Source organism: Lissotriton vulgaris, chromosome 12 (assembly GCF_964263255.1).
Source record: "Lissotriton vulgaris chromosome 12, aLisVul1.2, whole genome shotgun sequence".
NCBI lineage: Eukaryota > Metazoa > Chordata > Amphibia > Caudata > Salamandridae > Lissotriton > Lissotriton vulgaris.
Window position 1 is genome coordinate 520799068 of NC_141700.1, and position 19700 is coordinate 520818767.

Genomic DNA, 19700 nt, shown 5'->3' on the forward strand with positions numbered 1-19700 from the left:
CAAATCCCTGCTGGGTGGCCTAACTTCCCCATTACCAGCGGATAAGGTTTCATCAGGCTGTCCATCTTGGTATAGACCCGGCATTCCCGCATATCGGTAAACAGGAATCAGCTGAGCTGGAATTCAGGCATGCACTGATCTCGAAGTGTCAGCTGAGTGAGCCTCTGATCAAAACAAGAAGTGGTTCTGTAAATATAATAAACAGCCCCCATGTGGCTATGTCAAAACCCCAGTTAGGCCGCAATTGCTTACACTAGCTAGATAGCTTCATTGCCGACCGGACGATAACAACGACATTTGTGCACTGAACTTTATTACTTGATTAGGAAGAAGTTGGAATAAAATCCCATGTTGCAATGTTGAATAGGAACCTCTTCGATAGACCCCTTAGAAATAAGTGAGCGAATTTCCTGTTTCAGCTGGGCAAGATGTTGATGATTTCTCTTGCTCGGAGGATGATTTGGAAGCATTTGAGCAAAATCTAAGGTGTGACCATGATGTATTATGTACAACTCCTACTCCTTAGAAGAAATTATTTTCCATTGCTCGTAAATGTTTTAGAGGTGCTGGTTCTCGAAATGATGGAAAAAATTTGAGGTGACGTGCATCGAGTTGCCACTGAAGCCTAGCTGTGCCCTGGCCCTTTCCACTTGCTGGCGAATGTCCACTGTGGGCAGGTGTGAGTATATGGAACCTTAAGAGGCTCTGTATTGATGCTAAGCAGAGTATGAGGCCTATTTCCCTGTTGGGAGTATGGCTGGTATCTATAAGTCTGGTAAGATGCTCTTGATGAAAACTGGCCTCTTCGTCTGCCTCAACGAATGGGTTGAAAACGTCTTTGCTGTAACTTCCCTAGCGAACGTGCTGTATCGGTATCTGCTTAGAAAGACTACAGAGCATCATCGATATGCATGGCGAATAAATTTACCACATAAAGGCATGTCAAGAATTTTGGATTGAAGCTCCGGGTTGAAGGATATAGCCTTTACCAGCCCTTTCGGCATAGCACAGCAGCATCCACCATATGTCGGAAGGGTGTGGACGATTTGTCCATGGCTGTGTCAATGATCTCGGAAGAAGCTTGTGCACCTTCCTGCAGTATTTCATTTTCCTCCTTTTTCCTGTCTTCAGGGAAGTAGTCAAGGAACACCAATAAACCAGACCACATCTGCATATCATAATGCCCTAAATTAGCCAGAGCATTAGATGTCCCAATGGGCATGGCGTCCATAGCTGAAAAACGCTTCTCAATATTATCCAGTCTTCTGCCTTCCTTGTCCGGTGGTGCTGAACATGGTGCAGACTGGTTCCTGGAGCGTCTTTGGGCAACTTACATGACTACTGAGTCAGGACAATGTTGTCCTATTAGGCATGTAGGTAAATCCTCAAGTGCCTTGTATTTTCTGTCTAGCTAGAGGACAACCAATGCTACCAAAACTGGGGTCTTCATCAGCATAAAAACTCTCCTCCCAGATATAATTCACAATTGGAATGGATCTCTCAGACTTTGTAGCTCAATCCTTGTATTATGTTTGCGTTACTGGCAGTATAAAACTGAAGTAGTAAATCAAAGCATGTTCAAGGAGTTCCTGGAATCTCCATATATCCTCTGGAGGAGAGCTAAGCGTGGATGGTGACAGGGATGGAGATAAAGGAGTGATGTAGTCTTTCCATTCTTGCCCCCAATTTATCTGGGGCTTGAGGAAGTTTCCCTTCCTCATGCTGATTGCCCCCTTCACTATCAAAGTAGTCATCCCAGATAGTGATTGGGGGTAACACTGGCCTTTACCTCTGTGACAGAAGGCCTACAGGACTATGAGGCAGGAATATCACACCAGGGTGCCTCCTCGAACCAGCAGAGTATGAGGCACATGGCATTCGCCTACGGGAATCTTTTGTAATAGTCATCAAGCATATGACTTAGGTATGACACCAAAGAGATCGGTACTGAAAGTGTTTTTTCTTGGAACATGCTGTTCAATATAGGGTTCCTCATAAGGATAATGCTCCTGAAACAAATGTTTTCTTTGTGGCGCTGACTGATGCCGGTCTCTAAAAGAATATTCACCTTCCAATTAAGTGGAAGCCTCTTCACAAGGCTCCTAACCGTCCATGCCTTGACACTTCACATTGAGCTGCGTGGAACTGTAAGCTAGCCCCAAAAGACCTTCATCACCACACTCCTACGTTTCAAGGAGATGTACAGGAGGCAGTGGCAATACCTTGCTAGGAGAAGTTTGATCTGGGAGCAGAACCCCAGGAATTTCCTTCATGGAATTAAAAACAGGCTGATTTTGGGACAACCACTGCCTCAATGATGACAAAATGGCCGGTTTACCAGAAAATATGCTTGGGAGTGAAGATGGTCGTACCGCTGGAGATTTAAAAGTTCCCGTCAATGGAATCACCCCTGAAGATGGCGACAACAAGGTGGTGGTCGCTGGAGACTTCGTAGACGAAGATGATGTTGTTACTGATGCCACCGCTGTCAGTGGCAAGGATGGTGACTTCTTCGACGACAATGCGCCTGTGAATGAGCTGTTTTTTCCAACAATGGTTCCGTTATAGGCGTAAAACCAAAGGGGATGATGGACGGAGTGTTGAACATTGGAAGCACTCACACCCAGTCAACTGATCTGGGTTTAATCCATCATCATTCTTTAGCTCACTCTGCCACCCCAGCTCAGAGTTACAGGTGTAGAAGATGAAGAGAAGGATTTCGTAATGAGAGGAAGGTGGAATTACTTGTTTTTTGCCAGATTTTTCAGACCTATAGTCCTTTGAAAGATGTATTGATTTTTTAGGGTTCTTTTAGTATGAGGCAGAGCCCTCATTTTTAACTATTCTTCCCTCTAAGGAACGACTGAGTCCCTCATCTTCAGATCAAGATTCCGAGTAGGTTTTTTTCCTCTGGAGCCAGAGGAGAAGCCTGGCCTCTCTGTCCTTTAAAGTATTGCCAGAAAAGGTTCGGCAATATTTACATTCCATGGACTTATGATGTTGACTTAAAATAAGCCAAGATGACCAATATGTTTTTTGAAGCAAAGTAATCAGGCTTTTCTCTATAGATCAGTACATACATTCTGCTTATGGGATAGTTTAGTAAGACACAGAGGAGGCTAAAAGGAAGTGGGATATTACCAGAGCGCTGATCCAAGCAAAATCACACGTGCTAACTGCTGAGATCAACTATGCTGCTGGGAAAATGTATACCGCTACAGGTTGAATACTGTAATGGCAGCACAAAGTTAGCATTTCATTGCTAAAGGCCACACCATATCGGCCCTTATAACTCAAGGAAACTTTGGCCATCATACATTGGGGTTGGAGGCTAAAGGAAGTCTTATTTTGGAAGAATCTTATGTTGATCATGGCAAAATTGGAAATTAATTAGTACCCACAGCACATAATTAACTTTAACAAGTTGGCATCATTGAATAAACAGGCCACAATAATTCCCTTCCCGGTTTTAACATACTTAAAATAATAAAAATAGTCAACATTGCAAAAGTTTATCAGATGAGTAATGAGCGTAGATTCATAATGATTTGTTGTGGTACACACAGGAGGTGAGTTAGGGTCTTCTTAGATAAGCTATCGCACATACTATCATGCGCTGGGGTGACACAGATGCAAAGGCTGCAGGAGGCGGAGGATAGCAGAAATAGCTTAACGAATGAGCATCAATACTGGACGCAACGTGGACGCGCCTAGTGATCCTCAAAGAAGTCATCAATTGTCAACCAGGATTTTTAAGGTGGATGGCTGTAGTGACTGAACCAGCAGAGCTTTTCATTGGGGAAGAACAGTGAAAAGTTGCCAAAAGGTTCACAAGCATAGAGCCAGATAGGCTAAGGGGCAGATATGGAGCTCTTCAGAGGCACTGCAACACTCTAAGGTCCTAAATATGAGTAGACTAGGAAAAGAGGAGTAATTTACATTACCCAGGAAATATTGATACACCAGGCTAAGATATTTATGGGGGTCGTTTAATCCCTCATATTCTGAATTTTCAGTTACATAAAGCAGACCTGCATGCTACATTGGCGTTTACCATACACAATACTGTATTTACTGGAGTTTTCTCACACTCTTTCCCTGATACGATTTGGAGGGTTGACCTGCCACAATTTGGGAGGGGAACATTTAAAGGATGCACTGTTTAGTATAAAACTTAGAATTTTGATCCTGGCACAAACACGCTTTTATAGACATTGCAATTTACCATTTTTAACCAGAGCCAAAGTAGGTAAGATAAGCCTTGAATGGTGGCTACTCAAAGTGGATGCACCAAGCAGAATGGCTTTTTGTAAAGGAAAAGTTGGAGTGGCTTCACACACAGTGGATTTTGATCATCAGACTTTTTTCTGGGAAATAGGATTAGGCAGTCTCCAAGAGGCTCATTTGTTAAGCTACATTGATTGGTGCAGTAATAAATCTTGCCAGTTTTCCACTGCTAATCGATAACCCTGATTATGAACGGGTCAATGTTATCCGATGGCTGCATACGGGTCGGAATTCTGAGTTGTGTGGTATTTACTGCACCCTATAATTGCCAAGTGAATGAAATGCCTCACCCTTTGTTAAATTTCAACGGGTCAAAGCTGATGTCATTTAACCGGACAAAACAATACTGTATTTAGTGTAACATGCTGACTTTGGTGCAGTAAGCACAAAAGTATATATATATATATATATATATATATATATATATATATATATATATATATATATATATATATATATATATATATATATACATATATATATATATATATATATATATATATATATATATATATATATAGTCTTGGTCACTGTTGCCAGTGACCAAGAGCATACCAGTGCTCGAAACGCGTATGGCGAAAGCAGAACGAGGCAGGGCAGGCTGGCTGGTGATGGCGGCTGCCAGTGGTGCGTGTGCAGTAACCCCCTTGTGTGTGACAACTCCTTGAGGGCAACCTTGTTTTTTTGTTTTTTGTGGAGAAGTCCCGCTGCTGGAGAGGCGGATCTTGGTATTTGGAAACACGAGCACCGTAAAAGAAAGAGCGGGGCCTCACCCCTGGATTACATTGGTGCGCCTAACTGCCTGTCTTGGTGGACCTTGACCCACTGTGGTGATATTTGTTTTAATTTTCCTATTGGGGACTATATAAACTTTACAGGATTCAGTGGCACCCATTTGGGTTTTGAGGAAACTACAGTTTGGTACTATTTGACTGGACTACTACATCCATCAGACGTCATTGGTGACGCCCACATGGGCGGGACTGTACTACTAATTAAATTGAAAGTTTCACGTGAAGTTCGCCGTTTCCTGTATTTCTGTTGCCAGTGACCAAGAGCATACCAGCGCTCGAAACGCATATGGCGAAAGCAGAACGAGGCATGAGGGCAGGCTGGTGATGGCGGCTGCCGGTGGTGCGTGTGCAGTAACCCCCTTGTATGTGACAACTCATTTAGGGCAACCTTGTTTTTTGTGATATATATATATATATATATATATATATATATATTATACACCAGAAACATGGAATTGCCACTATTTATTCCACCCAAAAAATTCTGATCGCCGGATCCAGTCTGACACCTGGGGGTAATTCTAAATGTACGTAATGAACAATTGTTACTTACCTGTTAACAGGTGGTTCTCCAGTATTGGTGTCTTTCATAGATTCACATGCTTGAATATTCCCTGTCGTTGAAGTGGGAGTCCCACGGTAAATAAAATAGCAATAATGCTAAATATAAATATAGAAATATATATATACATAATACCAGAAAAGAAGGAAATACATAGAAATCCTCTAAAAACAAATCCTACATAGGAATGCATGGTAGAGAGAAAAAACCATTTGTAACACCTTAGTGTCATTATGTTAGTCCAAACTGCGGCCAATCAGGCGCCAGCACCCTCTAGAACCTTCTCCTCAGAAGCTCAAGCCCTCAGATTTTCGTAGCACATGTAATAAAGAGCGCATGAGGAGAAAAAGAGCCTCTGAGGGGAGGAGGCTGGGTCGCATGTGAATCTATGAAAGACACCAATACTAGTGAACCACCTGTTTACAGGTAAGTAACAATTGTTCTTCTCCAGTATTAGGGGTGTCTTTCATAGATTCACATGCTTGAATAGAATAGAAAGCAGTAACCTCCTAGAAAACTGAGATTGCTAGGCATAGAAGAAAAAATCAAGACAGTACTAGAATAATAATACAGTCATATAAGGCATCATAGCAATCACAGGAAAATACTAAGGAGGAGGGAACAGAGGCTCACCTTACTGAAAAAGATGGCGAAGCACTGCCTGTCCCACTGCGGTATCCGCTTCATTGAGGGCATCCAAACAGTTATGTTTGGTGAAGGTGTGTCTGCTGGACCATGACGCTGCACGGCAGATCTGATGAAGTGGCACACCAGCAAACAAGGCGGTGGATGAAGACATCGCCCTCGTAGAATGAGCCCTCACTGAAGACTGCAATGGTTTGCCCGCTTGTTGGTGGCAGAAAGCAATGGCTGAGGAAAGCCACCGGGCAATAGTCTGTTTAGAAATTGGATGTCCCTTGCTCAGTCGTCCGTAGGCAATGAAAAGTTGGTCGGACTTGCGGAAAGGGGCAGTTCTGGCAATGTAAAATTTAAGACATCGTTTGATGTCCAGAGAATGTAAGCGCTGCTCCGCCGGAGATTTTGGATCCGGAAAGAAAGTCTTGAGGAATACAGGCTCATTCAAATGAAAATCCGTAGGTACTTTAGGCATGAAAGAGGGGTTGGTCCGAAGTGCCACCCCGTCAGGTTTGAACTGTAGATAAGGCGGCTTGACAGTAAAAGCGTGAAGGTCGCTCACGCGACAAGAGGAGGTCAAAGCCAGCATAAGTGCAACCTTCCAAGTGATGAACTTGATATCCGCCCTGTGGATAGGCTCAAAAGGTGATTTCATAAGTTGAGATAGTACAACATTGAGGTGCCAAGCTGGAGGAGGGCGACGCACAGGTGGAAACTTACGGAAAAGCCATTTGAAGAATTGACGTATAATTCGTGATGAACAGAGGGATGAAGAGCCATCATGTCGGAAACGAGATATAGCAGCTAAGAAAACTCTCAGTGTAGCATGAGAGAGACCTGACTGAGCGAGGCTCAAAAAGAATGGAAGGAGCTGCTCAGGAGTGGAATGGATGGGATGGATATTGGCCGTAGCGCACCAATGACAGAATCGCTTCCATTTCAGTTTGTAAGTCTTGATGGTAGACGGAGCTCTGACATGAGCAAGGATGTCTCTGCACTCCTGGGATATGTTTAAACCAGCAAACTCAAGGTGCTCAGGTTCCAAGCCCACAATTGTAGCGTTGAGGGATCTGGATGACACACTAAGCCCTTGTCCATGGTTAGAAGATCCGGACGAGGACGTAGAGGAATGGGCTCGCACAGGGACATTAGGAGTAGTTCCGAAAACCATGCCTGTCTGGGCCAACGAGGAGCAATCAGCAGGATGTGGCAGGGCTGCCTCCGCATCTTCCACAGTACCCGCGGTATCAATGGGAGCGGCGGAAAAGCGTAAGCGAATAGATCGCTCCAGTTGATCAAAAGGGCATTCCCGCGGGACTTTGGGTGGGGATGCCAACTTGCATAAGACAGGCATTTCCGGTTCTCCGGTGTCGCAAAGAGATCCAGATCCGGGTGACCCCATTTGCGGAACACACGATCCAGAGTCGGTTGGTGCAGTTCCCATTCGTGTGTCGAGGAAGTGGACCTACTTAGAGAGTCGGCCAGGAGGTTGGACACGCCCGGAAGGTGGACAGCTGTCAAGGTGATGTGATGGCGAAGAGCCCAATCCCAGATTGACTGGGCCAAGCGGGACAGAAGCGGAGACCTGGTCCCCCCTGCTTGTTTACGTAGTGCATACTGGTGGTATTGTCCGTTTGTATTAGGACTGACTCCCCGTGAACAACTGGGAAGAAGGAATTGAGCGCCAGAAAAATCGCCATCAATTCTAGCCTGTTGATATGCCACGTGCGCTGCGTCGACGACCCCTTGCCCTTGATGGATAGGCCCTGAAGATGAGCGCCCAACCCCTCTAAGGAGGCGTCCGTCGTCAACGTAAGGTCTGGAGCATGATCGAGGAAGGACACACCCATTCCCAGATTTGCGGGCTGCGTCTACCAAAGCAGGCTCTGTTTCATGCGAGCTGTGACGGCAACAAGGTCGTTGAAGGACCCGGAGACCTGACGCCACTGTAAGTCCAGTTCTTCCTGAATGGGACGGGCGCGCAACCTGCAATTTGGGATTAGTGCGATACAAGATGAAGCCATTCCCAAGAATGATTTTAACGTCCGCACAGAAACTGACTGTTTTCTTCGAATAAGGGAGACCAGACGAAGAATCTTTAGACGTCGTTCGTCCGAGACAAACGCTTTTGAGAGCTGCGTGTCTAGGATTGCTCCCAGGAAAGATCTGATCCGCAGAGGTGCAAACTGTGACTTTTTTTCGTTGTTGATGGTCAACCCTAGAGACTGAAACACTTGCTGGCAAAGGTGCATGTCCTGATCCAGCTGATGGTGGCATTGAGACTTGAGAAGGCAATCGTCTAAATAGGGAAAGATCTGAACTCCTTGTAGACGCAAGTGAGCCACCACCGGGGCCAGTATCTTCGTGAACACACGAGGAGCTGAACGCAGTCCGAAGGGTAGAACTTTGAACTGAAAATGTATTGGCCCCACTTTGAAACGCAGGTACTGGCGATGTCGTTTGATTATTGGAACATGAAAGTATGCGTCTTGAAGATCTATGGTGGTCATAAAATCCTCGCTGGATAGAAGACGCAGGACTTCCAGTAGTGTCAGCATACGGAATGATTGCGACTTCAGGAACTGGTTGAGAGCCCTCAAATCCAGAATGGGTCACCAATCTCCGTTCTTCTTGAGTATGAGGAAGAATCAAGAGTAAAAACCTCTCCCTCTTTGATGTATTGGGACCACTTTGACTGCACCCTTTAACACAAGAAGACGGACCTGATGGAAGAGCTCCTCGAGATGTGGAGGAGGTGGGCCACGAGGTGGAGTGCAAGGAGGAATCTCTGTAAACTCCAGGGTGTGACCCCGTTTGACAATGTCCAATACCCAGTGGTCCGAGGTGATCGAGGACCACTGGGAATAAAACAGAGAGATTCGCCCTCCAACACTTTGAGAATGGCAAAAGTCATTGGCGTTTCTGAGTGGTGCCACGATAGGACGACTTTCCTCTGTAAGGTCTGGAGGGTTGCTGATGAGACTGCTGGTTTGACGTGTAACGTTGGCCGCTCTGAGTGTAGGAGCGGTATTATTGCCCTCCTCGAAAGTTGGAAGAAGTGCCACGTCGGCGCGCACCTCGAAAGGACTGTTTCCGAAATTGGAGCGTGCCCAAGGACTTCGCCGTATCGGTGTCCTTCTTGATGGACTGAAGGGCATCATCGATATGGGATCCGAACAGTGATTCCCCATCATAAGGCATATCCAATATTTTGCCTTGGACTTCCTGCCGGAAGGAGGTGGACTTCAGCCAACCCTGTCTTCGGAGTGCAGCCGCACTTGCCAGGAGGCGGAAACCTGTGTTAGTGATATCGACTGCACAGTCGATGATTTCTTCCGCTGCCCTTTGACCATCGCGGAGAATCTGTTGTGATTCAGTCTTGGATGCATCACCATGAAATCTGCAATATCTGACCACATCTGCCTGTCATAGCGTCCCAAGATGGCTAAAGCATTGGCTGCTTGGACAGATGTTGAAGCCATCGTTGAGAACTTGCGGCCAATAGCATCTAGGCGTCGACCCTCTCTATCCGGAGGGGCTGTGATTTGGGATGCTGGATTCCGAGCTCTACGCTGTGCGGCCTGAGTCACGACAGAATCCGGTTTGGGATGAGAAGTCAGGCAAGCTGGAGAACCAGTGGGGGCCTTGTACTTTTTCTCAAGGTGTGGAATCTGAGCAGGTAAGGAGTTTGGAGCTTTCATTAGTTAATGCCCTCTTTCCACACGAAATCAATAATAGGAATAGTGTGTACCTGCTTATAAGGTTTATCTTTAAAGTCATAAAGAAAGCAATCGTCCTCGTGTTGTGACCGTGGAAGTTTGAAACGCTGAGCCGCTTTATCCATTAAAAGATGGAAACTGGCAATATCAACTGGTGGCGAGTCACTTGAAGGACCAGGTTGAGGGGAAGGCGTTTGCGTCCTATAATCATCCCATTCAGCCATATCCTGGTCCCCTGCTTCATCATCTGACACTGCAAAAAACGGCCACCTGCAAAAAGAGACACGCAAAGCACCATATTTGGGTCGAACCCCGTTAAGGGACACCGCAAATGCGGTCCTTGCACCGTCTGCGATCTCACAATGGAGGGTTCCCTCTTCACAGACGGCAACAAATTTTGGCGACATGACGAACACACTAATTGTAAAACAAAATACACTGTGTAGGCCATTCAATGTCCTTGCAAAAAGGTGTACATTGGTAAGACCACGCAGGAGGTGCGTCAAGGAATCATCCAACACCGTTCTAGAATAAACAACAAGACTTTAACAGCACCATTGGTTTCCCATTTTGTACAATACAAGCACTCCGCCAATGATATCAGATGGACCGTGCTTGCAGTCATCAGAGGTGGAAGTGGGGACCCAGACGCACGCCTTTCCCAAAAAGAGGCGTACCTCATTTTGAAATTTGACACTTCCAACTCTGGCCTAAATGAAATGTCCGAACTTGGAAACTTATAATTCCCTGACTTTTCTGTGCTGAGCTGTTCAGTAGCCGCGTTGCCTTTATCATGCTCTTTCCCTTTAAACCGCTGCATCATTTTCACAAACCCCTTATCTCTTCCATACTCACTGTGTAATTTTCACTGTTTTTTATGTTTAGTGGTAAATCCTAATCAGTGGCGATGTCATGCTTTTCTTGAGTAAACAACATCCACGAGGCATCTGTTACTTTGTCCTTTCTACATGTACAAATGCTGCGCCTCCACTTCCAAACAACAAACTGTGGCAGTGGCAGGCTATCTCTAAGTGTTCGGTTATTAGAGACATGATTCAATCTGTGCACACAAATGTGGTGGGCCCAAATTCCAACATCTACAGTGGCGGGGGTAGACAGTCACGGGTATTAAAGACACTGTCTGATCCCTTCATATTTACATAGCGCCTCTATTTAATGACATTGTAAATAGAAAAATTGTGGTGGAAATACTTTCCACTCCGCCCCGCGGAACTACGAGTACCAGCATCCTTAGGACCTGCATTGTGTCCTTCCTTGCTTTCCATGTTTCCAATCAGGCTGTCATTTAGAAGCACCCAAGCTGGCCCGCGTTATGTACACTCTTCACGTCCGCGGCATCTGAAAGGATTGAGTCCATCTTTTGCACGTAAGTTCATTCCCCGAGGCCCCCAGCCGACTCCGTAGACTAATCACACGTCTATGTTTAGAGCATCAAACGTGTCTGTTTCCCCTTTCTTTTCCCCTTTCTTTACAGCGGCCACACGCGGCTGAGTAATACCCGCCACATCCCCCGGACCCGTCCTAGGTGCAGCCGTCTTACATGTCAAACGGCGTGCAGGTAGGAGACGTGCTTGTAACCCTTGTACCAACTCGCGGCCACATAATTGGTTGCCGCGGCATCACGCACTATAGTGATTTCTCCCTTCTTTCCATTTAGTTGATCAAAGAATGTGAGCCAAGCCACCACCTGACTGCGTACCGCCTCGCGGACGCCCTGTGCATTGACACCTCCGCAACCCATTACAGGTATTTCGCGGGTCCAATCCCTCACAATTTGCCTCTTGTGCTTGTGTCTGAACAGCACCTTCATTAGTCCTGACTGCCACTTGATTTACTTTTCCAGATTTCTTCTCTTGAATTGCAGTCTACCTCCACTTCTGCAGCCCCTGTGCTCGCTGTGCAGGTAAATTGCCTCTATTTTTCTGTGGATAGACAGAGAGGGCTCTTACAGTGTGACATTACTAATTTGACACCATCCTTTTAATTTTTTCACAGTGAAGTTCATACCCAGTCCCTGTCCTGAGGAGATTCTTATGGTTCGAAACGCGTTGACCCCCAGCCTGTGACAAGAAAGAAGGGTACAGCTAGGGATCAATTAATTTCACTGTTGTGGGCCCTTGTTTGCAATCTTATAAAATACTCCATCACAGGTTTTGTGAGATAGGCAGGCAGTCTTATTCCACCTCTAGTTCCGCCTGTCCACTGGTATTTTAGTTAAAGGACTGGTTTCTCTCTTTATCTTTTGTGTAATGTTTTATGATCGCAATTGATTTGGAATGTATGTACTGTGTACTAAGTCTCATTCTGGTTGTCACGAAATTTTGAGTATTCATTGTAAATGTTTGTACACCTGTATTTATTGTGCACACAATTGTATGTTTTTGACTTGACTGTTTTGACAGGTTTTTCCTTTGAAGACATTTTTGTATGAATTAATGAAGCTTGATTATAAATGAAAATAAATGTTTTGTTAAACAAATTGTTGGGTCATGCAGCATACATGGGCTGTGTGGGTCCGAATTTCCCTTCAAACTATCCTGTCTAGCCACTTTGCTCTGTTTTGCAATTGTTGAGGTCCAGGCTGGTCAGTTGTAGGATCCAAAACCTTCGTTGTGTACAGTACAGTCATCATCTGTCTCGTCAGGAACTTCACCATCCTCCCGTTCTGCGTTCGCTTCATCATCCGCATCCTGCGGATATACAGTGGTATGGATGCTAATAGATCTATGAACCCGAGACGAAGTTGTAGTTGGTACAACAGGCGGCAATGAAGGTGGAGGTAGCACCACAGGAGCGGGAGAATGTGCAGGTGTAGTCTGCGGACTAGCCGGGAAACGGCGGTTGTAATCGTCCAGCATATGTTGGAGATTTGAAATTAAGGTCAAAGGAATGGTGGCCACAGGGGCTTGAATGAACTGTTCCTCCTGTTGAAATTCTGGCTCACTGCCATCATCAGAGTCTGTGTCCTGACATTTAATTATTAAATCAGAGGGACTATGTGCTGCCCCAAACGTGTCCTCTTCGTGCTCCGAGTCTGATGTAGTTGCAAACATCGGAGAAGGTGGTTGAAGCTCTGGTTCTGAGATCTGTTGGCAGGGTACTGTAGTGCGAGAATGTGAAGATTTAGAGGTCTTCAAGGGCACTAACTGTACAGAAGCAAATGAAATCGGTGCTGTTGTCGACGGAGCTGTTACCGACGACGAGGCTGAGTTAGCTGTTGTCACCGGTAATTTTGAAAAAACCTGCGTCGACGGAGTGGTCGTCGACGGTGTCACCGCCGACGAGCGATCCATTGTTGAAGCAGCCGTCGACGGGTTCTTCGTCGTCGACGGGCGTGTCGTCGTCGACGGGTTCGCCGTTGATGCTGGTACTGACTCAGTCGACGGAGCCCTCGTCGACGGGCCTGTCTTCGTCGACGAGATCTTCTTGGTCGACGAGATCTTGGTCGACGGTGTCTTCGTCGATGAGGCTTTCGTTGACGGCGTTGTCGTCGACGACGACGATGTCTTCAGGTCTTTCGTCGACAAGGATTCTCTCTTCTTCGTCGACGAGATGAGAATCGTTGACGGGACAGGTTTAGACGGCAACAAAACCCTCGTCGACGTGAAGGCCGTCGCGAAACCATCGTCGATGATGAGAAAGCCGAAGTGGTAGTCAGTGTAGTCGTCGAAGATGCAGGCAAAGCCGTTTTCGTCGTCGGAGCGCTCGTCGACGCTCTCGTCGACGGCGGGACTGTAAGAGGTGTGAAGACACCTCGAGAGGTAGCCAAAGACGCCTGAGAGCCAGGTCTCGTGGGCGTAGAGGTGGTAGGAATGGCAGCAGATACCACAGGAGCCACAGACAGGGCTAATTTTGGCTTCTTGAGGAAAGGAGAAGGAACCTCCTGGACACTACCCCTCTTTGAGGCTGCTGAGGAGAAACCAGATTGTAAACTCTCTGCGTCGGACACTAAAGAGTCCTTGTCCTTGAGACGCTGCAGCCAAAGAAGAAGACGGCCTTCCCTGTCCTTAAGAGTTTTGGTAGAAAAGGTTGTACAAAACTTGCAGCTGCCAGCCTCATGACCCGGATATAAACAATAAATACACTTCTGGTGGGGGTCCTTTTCAAAAAGCCGAAGCTTCCCACAAGAAGAACATGGTCTGAATAAAGCCTTCTTACTTGACATTGTAGAAATTTCTGGAAAACTAGAAGATAGAGTTGTGAAAACTGAGCAGAGCTCAGGGAGACTCCCTTCACACGACGTGCGGTAGAAAATCTGAGGGCTTGAGCTTCCTAGGAGAAGGTTCTAGAGGGTGCTGGTGCCTGATTGGCCGCAGTTTGGACTAACATATTGACACTAAGGTGTTACAAATGGTTTTTTCTCTCTACCATGCATTCCTATGTAGGATTTGTTTTTAGAGGATTTCTATGTATTTCCTTCTTTTCTGGTATTATGTATATATATATTTCTATATTTATATTTAGCATTATTGCTATTTTATTTACCGTGGGACTCCCACTTCGACGACGGGGAATAGTCAAGCATGTGAATCTATGAAAGACACCCCTAATACTGGAGAACTATAATTACAGTCTCTTTCAGACTCGGAGACAGGCAGACACAGACACACACATGCACACACACACACTAAGAAAAATAGCCTTTATGCAGAAAACCGAAGAGAATGAAATTAAACTCAAAATGTAAAATGGTTGTACAATGAATCCCTTTTCTCCATATCTTTTCACATTATGGGGCTGAATGAACACATGACCCTATTTTACAGGGTGAGGATAAACCTTACCTCATACTTACATAGTACTGCTGCACCCTACTACTAGGTTAATTTTCCTAGAAGTTTCGGCACCATAAATTGTGTTGCCCTGGTGCTGTTGGACACTCAAGGAAGCAGCCAGCTTATGTCATATTGGTGGATACAGGTGGATCACCTTTAAGTTAATCTATTAACTTGCCTCTTAAACCTAAATGACAGTGGCCAGGAGTGCTAGTGAAACGGTTTAGGTTGGTTTAATGTGTGTGTTTAATGTTTATTGCAATACTGTCAAAAGATTGGAACAGTCCCAGTGGCACTAAGTGTGGATGTTGAAAAATGCCTATAATGGAAATTATAAAATGTGTTCGTCTCTTTTTCAAGGCAAACTAATATTTAGAAAAAACACCACATTTTTATTGAACCTGCAACATAATTCTTTCCAAACAAAACTGATGTGGTCTGAGTCATTTGATTGTGATCTTGGGTCAGTTGCATTGATAACAAGTAGTCAGTGCCTATGTCTGGCTATGGGATATCAGCACTATTTATAATGGCACACAAGACAAACCTTCTCCACGTAGAAGCTGAGCTGCTTGGCTGACAGATGTAGAATGGGAGCAATAAATTCACAGGTAACGTCCACACTCATAATGAGTTCCTTCCCGGAATGCTTTCCAATGATGGCGTGGCAGATGAGCCTTTCCTTCACCAGCTGTATGAGAAATACAAATGCCAGCATTTAGCAGATACGTTTATGAGGAACCTACAGACATTCCAATACATTGTTCAAACAGCAAATTACAACCATTTTCACTCTTCAGAAAAAATAGTTATAGCCTAACTTTGGACATAGTGTACAGGCTCATGCTATTCACACCAGAGCTATCAATATTCAGATTGCATGAACCTTACAGGCTCAAGCCTCACACACAAACGCTGTCCTCAAACTAAATAGATCTATCTTGTCCACAAACCTAATGAAAAAGTTACTTTGGTATCTCAGTTTATGGTGGATACACTATCTACCCACAGATTCCTCACCTTGTGAATAACTCAGGTGCCATATTGGATCTGGAGATTTTTTCTTCAGCAATCCCCTCATGTTTCAGTAGGTGGCATCCTGCAGATCCACATCAGGTCTGTCGCACCCCAGATGTGGCGTCGGGACCCTACATATCCGCCACCTCTGCGCACTGTTGTCAGTTTCTTTCAGCTCAATTGTCCATATTGTTGAATGAAGGGCATTTTGGAAAACAGATTATGCAAGTTTGCAGATCTCTAGATTGGAATTTTATATATATGGGTTGCAAGAGTCTACTCCACAGATCAGGTAGGGTGGTGCATCAGTGAGGGACCGAATATCCACCAAAAGAGCGTTACTGAAGGTAAATAATTTTTTGTTCTGATCAATACTTGAAACTGTGGATTTCTCAGCTTGTAAATTAATACCAGAGCAGTACCTGCCTGTGGGAAAGTAGGATCTGCTCTCATGGTCACCTGCACTTTTTGCTGGTGTCATTATGTTTTACTGACTAATCTGACTAGGATCCTGCTAATCAGGGCCCCAGTCTCTGTGCTTCTTCACAAAATTGGACATGGTGAGTACTTAGGTACACTCCAGATTGGCTACTGGTGTACCCTGATAAGTAACTAGTATATGGTACTAAGGTACCTGGCGCATAGGTACACCAGGGGTCTCCCATGGGCTGAAACATGCATTATGCCACCCATGAGAGACCGCTAAAAATGTGACTCCAGGTCTGCAATTGCAGCATGTGTAAACTGGTGCTAGCACCACTTACAACAGATATAACTTTCCTTATACCTGAGGTCACTGCGCTAAAAAACCTATAAGTCACCCCTAATGCAGGCCTTTCAATCCTGAAGGCAGGTGCTCGGTTCTAATTGTGAGGGTGCTCCTGCATGAGCAGGACACCCCTACAATTTTCGGAGTCCATTCTCCCGGGTTGTAAGTGCATCAGCCATTAAGTTACATAGAGTGGCCATGCGTCATTACGCAATGACCATCTCTAAACTGGCTATAATTAAACCTGTCATGTTTGGTTCAAACATGTTGGAATCATACCCCCAGCACTGTAAAGCTCCTCCAGGAGGCCCTCAGTGCTCCCTGCGCCAGTCTTTTAGACCCTACAGCAAACTATGGCTGCTGCGGACCAGAGACACGATTCTGCCCTCCTGCTGCTGAGCCAAGCTCGAACAGAGGAAGGCAGGACCATTAGGCATTCTGTCACAGGTAGGTGTAACCAACTCCTTGACAGGGCTTAGTGTATTAGGACAGGGTGGGGGTGCTTGCCAGCGAATATAGCATGTTGCAACGCATGCCATCACATTGCGTTCTATTACAATGATGTTGTTACAACAACCGTGTTGTTAGAACGCGATATCTTTACATCGCAAGTCATTAGATCAACTTGCTGTAAGGGGAGCGCTGGACTTAGGAATAGTATAATTTACTATTCCAACTCCAGCCTGCGCAACAGTAGGGAAGGGGTTGAAATAGTAAATGATACTATTCCTTATGTTAGAGTGCCTCCTACATCAAGTCGATCTAATGACTTGCGATGTAAAGGTATCACGTTTTAACAATGCAGTCGTTGTAACAACCAAGTTGTAACAGTAACACAATGTTATGGCAGCGTTGTAAACGTTGGTTCCACTTGCCAGCACCACTCAGTCTGCTTTAGGGGCACATTTGGTGCCCTCCATGCACAGTCCAGTTCAAATCAGATCAGAGAGCCGCTGGCTCCCCCTTTGGTGTGAAACTGGACAAAGGACACAGGAGTTTCCTGCCCACTGTCCAGGCCCTCCTCTGCGAGGGACCCCTGAATCGTCCCAACCTTTACCTTGGGGTACTTAAGGGCTTAGCTGTGGGTGGGTCCCTAGATTCGTTGTGGGACAAGATTCAGATCACATATCACTTCAACTTCAACCAACTGGGCACTCTGGACTTCGCTAGACTTCCTGAGTTTGACTTGTGTTTCTGTATATAGAGTGTGACAATAAGACGACGTTCCCGCTACGGTCCCGGGCTCAGAGAATTACTCATAAACTCTGGTAAGATGTTTTGTGTCACACGCTCTAATGTTTTTTTTTCCTTTTTCCTTTGAAAATAATGGGAATAAGAGGATAAAGAAACCTTTTTAAAGAGGTTCGGAATTACAGTGTCCACAAAATTTCACAGGTGTCTGAGTACTTGTAATAGCATGACTATTCTTTTGTTGTTTTTTATGAATGAGAAACGGGGCACAATACAGAGGTGCTTTGAAGATGGGGAAATTGAAACTATATGATGATGTTTTCTAAAAGGGAGCAAAAAGGACTTTGTAGGTTTTGTCTCCTTTACAGAAAATGAATACACTACAGATAAAGTAGACATATGTTTTAATATAAAAAATTAGGTTTTTCACATAGACCAAATTTGGGGTCAGGACCATACATTCCATGGGATATACATCCTGAAGAAGGCCTTTTTGACCCATGGGGGCTAAAGTGGAAAGCCAAAACATGTTGGTACTTGCAGTGGGGATTTAGTGGCAGTTACCCCTCCTGTATATCCCAGATCACATTATTTTTTAACCCTATCAAGGGGAACCAAGAATAAAGGTATTGCAAAGGTACCTCCTTAGACAGTTTTATTCTATTACTTTTCTGCACTAGAGATCCCTTCTTGAGGGAACACTTTTCCCTTTCACAAACTTCCTTTCTTTTCTTTTTCTCCCTCACCCTAAAAAAACAGCGCTCCATCTAGTGCGTTGGTCTGTGCCTAAACGTCTGCAGCGGCCCTTTGATGAAGCATGCCACAGCATAGTGGGTGAGGGAGGTATTATAAAATGTTTTGATTTTCCCTCTTCTTTAATTTCTCACCAAGTAAATATTCCTACGTAGTGGAAGCAGTAGGAACAAAAGAACTTCTCAATTCAAATTGGGTTAACATCCCTGGCCCTGTTTTTTTAGTCCTTCTCTCTTTTTGTGAGTATAAGATATTTGAATGGGAGTCAGGGAAGGCTCATTCCCTAGTCTCTTTGTTGTGATTTTTGATAGCAAACATGACCAGGTTCGGTGTAGCCAATATGTAGCTGGACATCTCAACGTGCCAGTGTCCACTACATATCTTAAAATGGCTACCCCACCAGGACAAAGCCCAGAGAATAGAGTCGGGTCTGTAGGGGTACATCCGCACATGCAGGGGTACCCGCACTCTGAGAGCCATGCTCCTGCACTTGGACTGAAGGGCCTACCTTAGAGGTGACTTATAGGTTAAAAGTGCAGTACCGGGATATAAGGGAAACCATATATCCAATGTGAAAGGTGCAAGCACCATTTCACCCAGACAGCGATAGCAGCTCTGCAGACACAGTTTGCATGGGGTCCCATGGGTGGCATAATACATGATGCAACCTCTGGTGTACTAATTACCTGGGTACCTCAGTACCGTATACTAAGGACCTACAGGCGTGATTCAGATCCAACACTAGTACTATAGATCAGATTGTGAGATTCCTGTCTATTAAGTGGAAGATAGTAGACATTGATAGGGGGTTGCCGTATGTCACCTTTGTGGATCTGCGAGCTGAATTTGATCTTGTACCAAGGGCAAAACGTGGGGTGGCTTTTCAAAAGATTGGGGTCCTGATACATGCTTTAAATACTTAAAACATTGCGAGGGTTAGGTGGGGCCTTGCAGGGGAATTGGCGAAAGACATTCCAATCAGAAGAGGAGGTAGACAAGGGTGCATTTTGGCCCCTACACTCTTTGTTTTGTACATAAATTGTTGCATCCCCTATCTTTTAAATTATGGAAATGACTTCCCAAAGGTGAAGGATAAATCCAGTGTTCTCCTTTTTGCAGATGACACTTTGTTATTATCGAAGACTCCTTGTGGTCTATCTATCCTCTTGGACAAAT

General features: G+C 45.2%; 1 protein-coding gene across 1 annotated transcript in view; it reads right to left on the minus strand.

Annotated features, from left to right (window-relative positions):
* The window catches only part of HYDIN (HYDIN axonemal central pair apparatus protein), a 2950008-nt gene that overhangs the window by 2075835 nt on the left and 854473 nt on the right, over positions 1 to 19700 (minus strand). The window contains exon 21 of the mRNA XM_086945295.1: positions 15342 to 15485. Within this exon, the coding sequence (XP_086801421.1) occupies positions 15342 to 15485 (144 nt within the window). The remainder of the gene's footprint in view (positions 1 to 15341; positions 15486 to 19700) is intronic.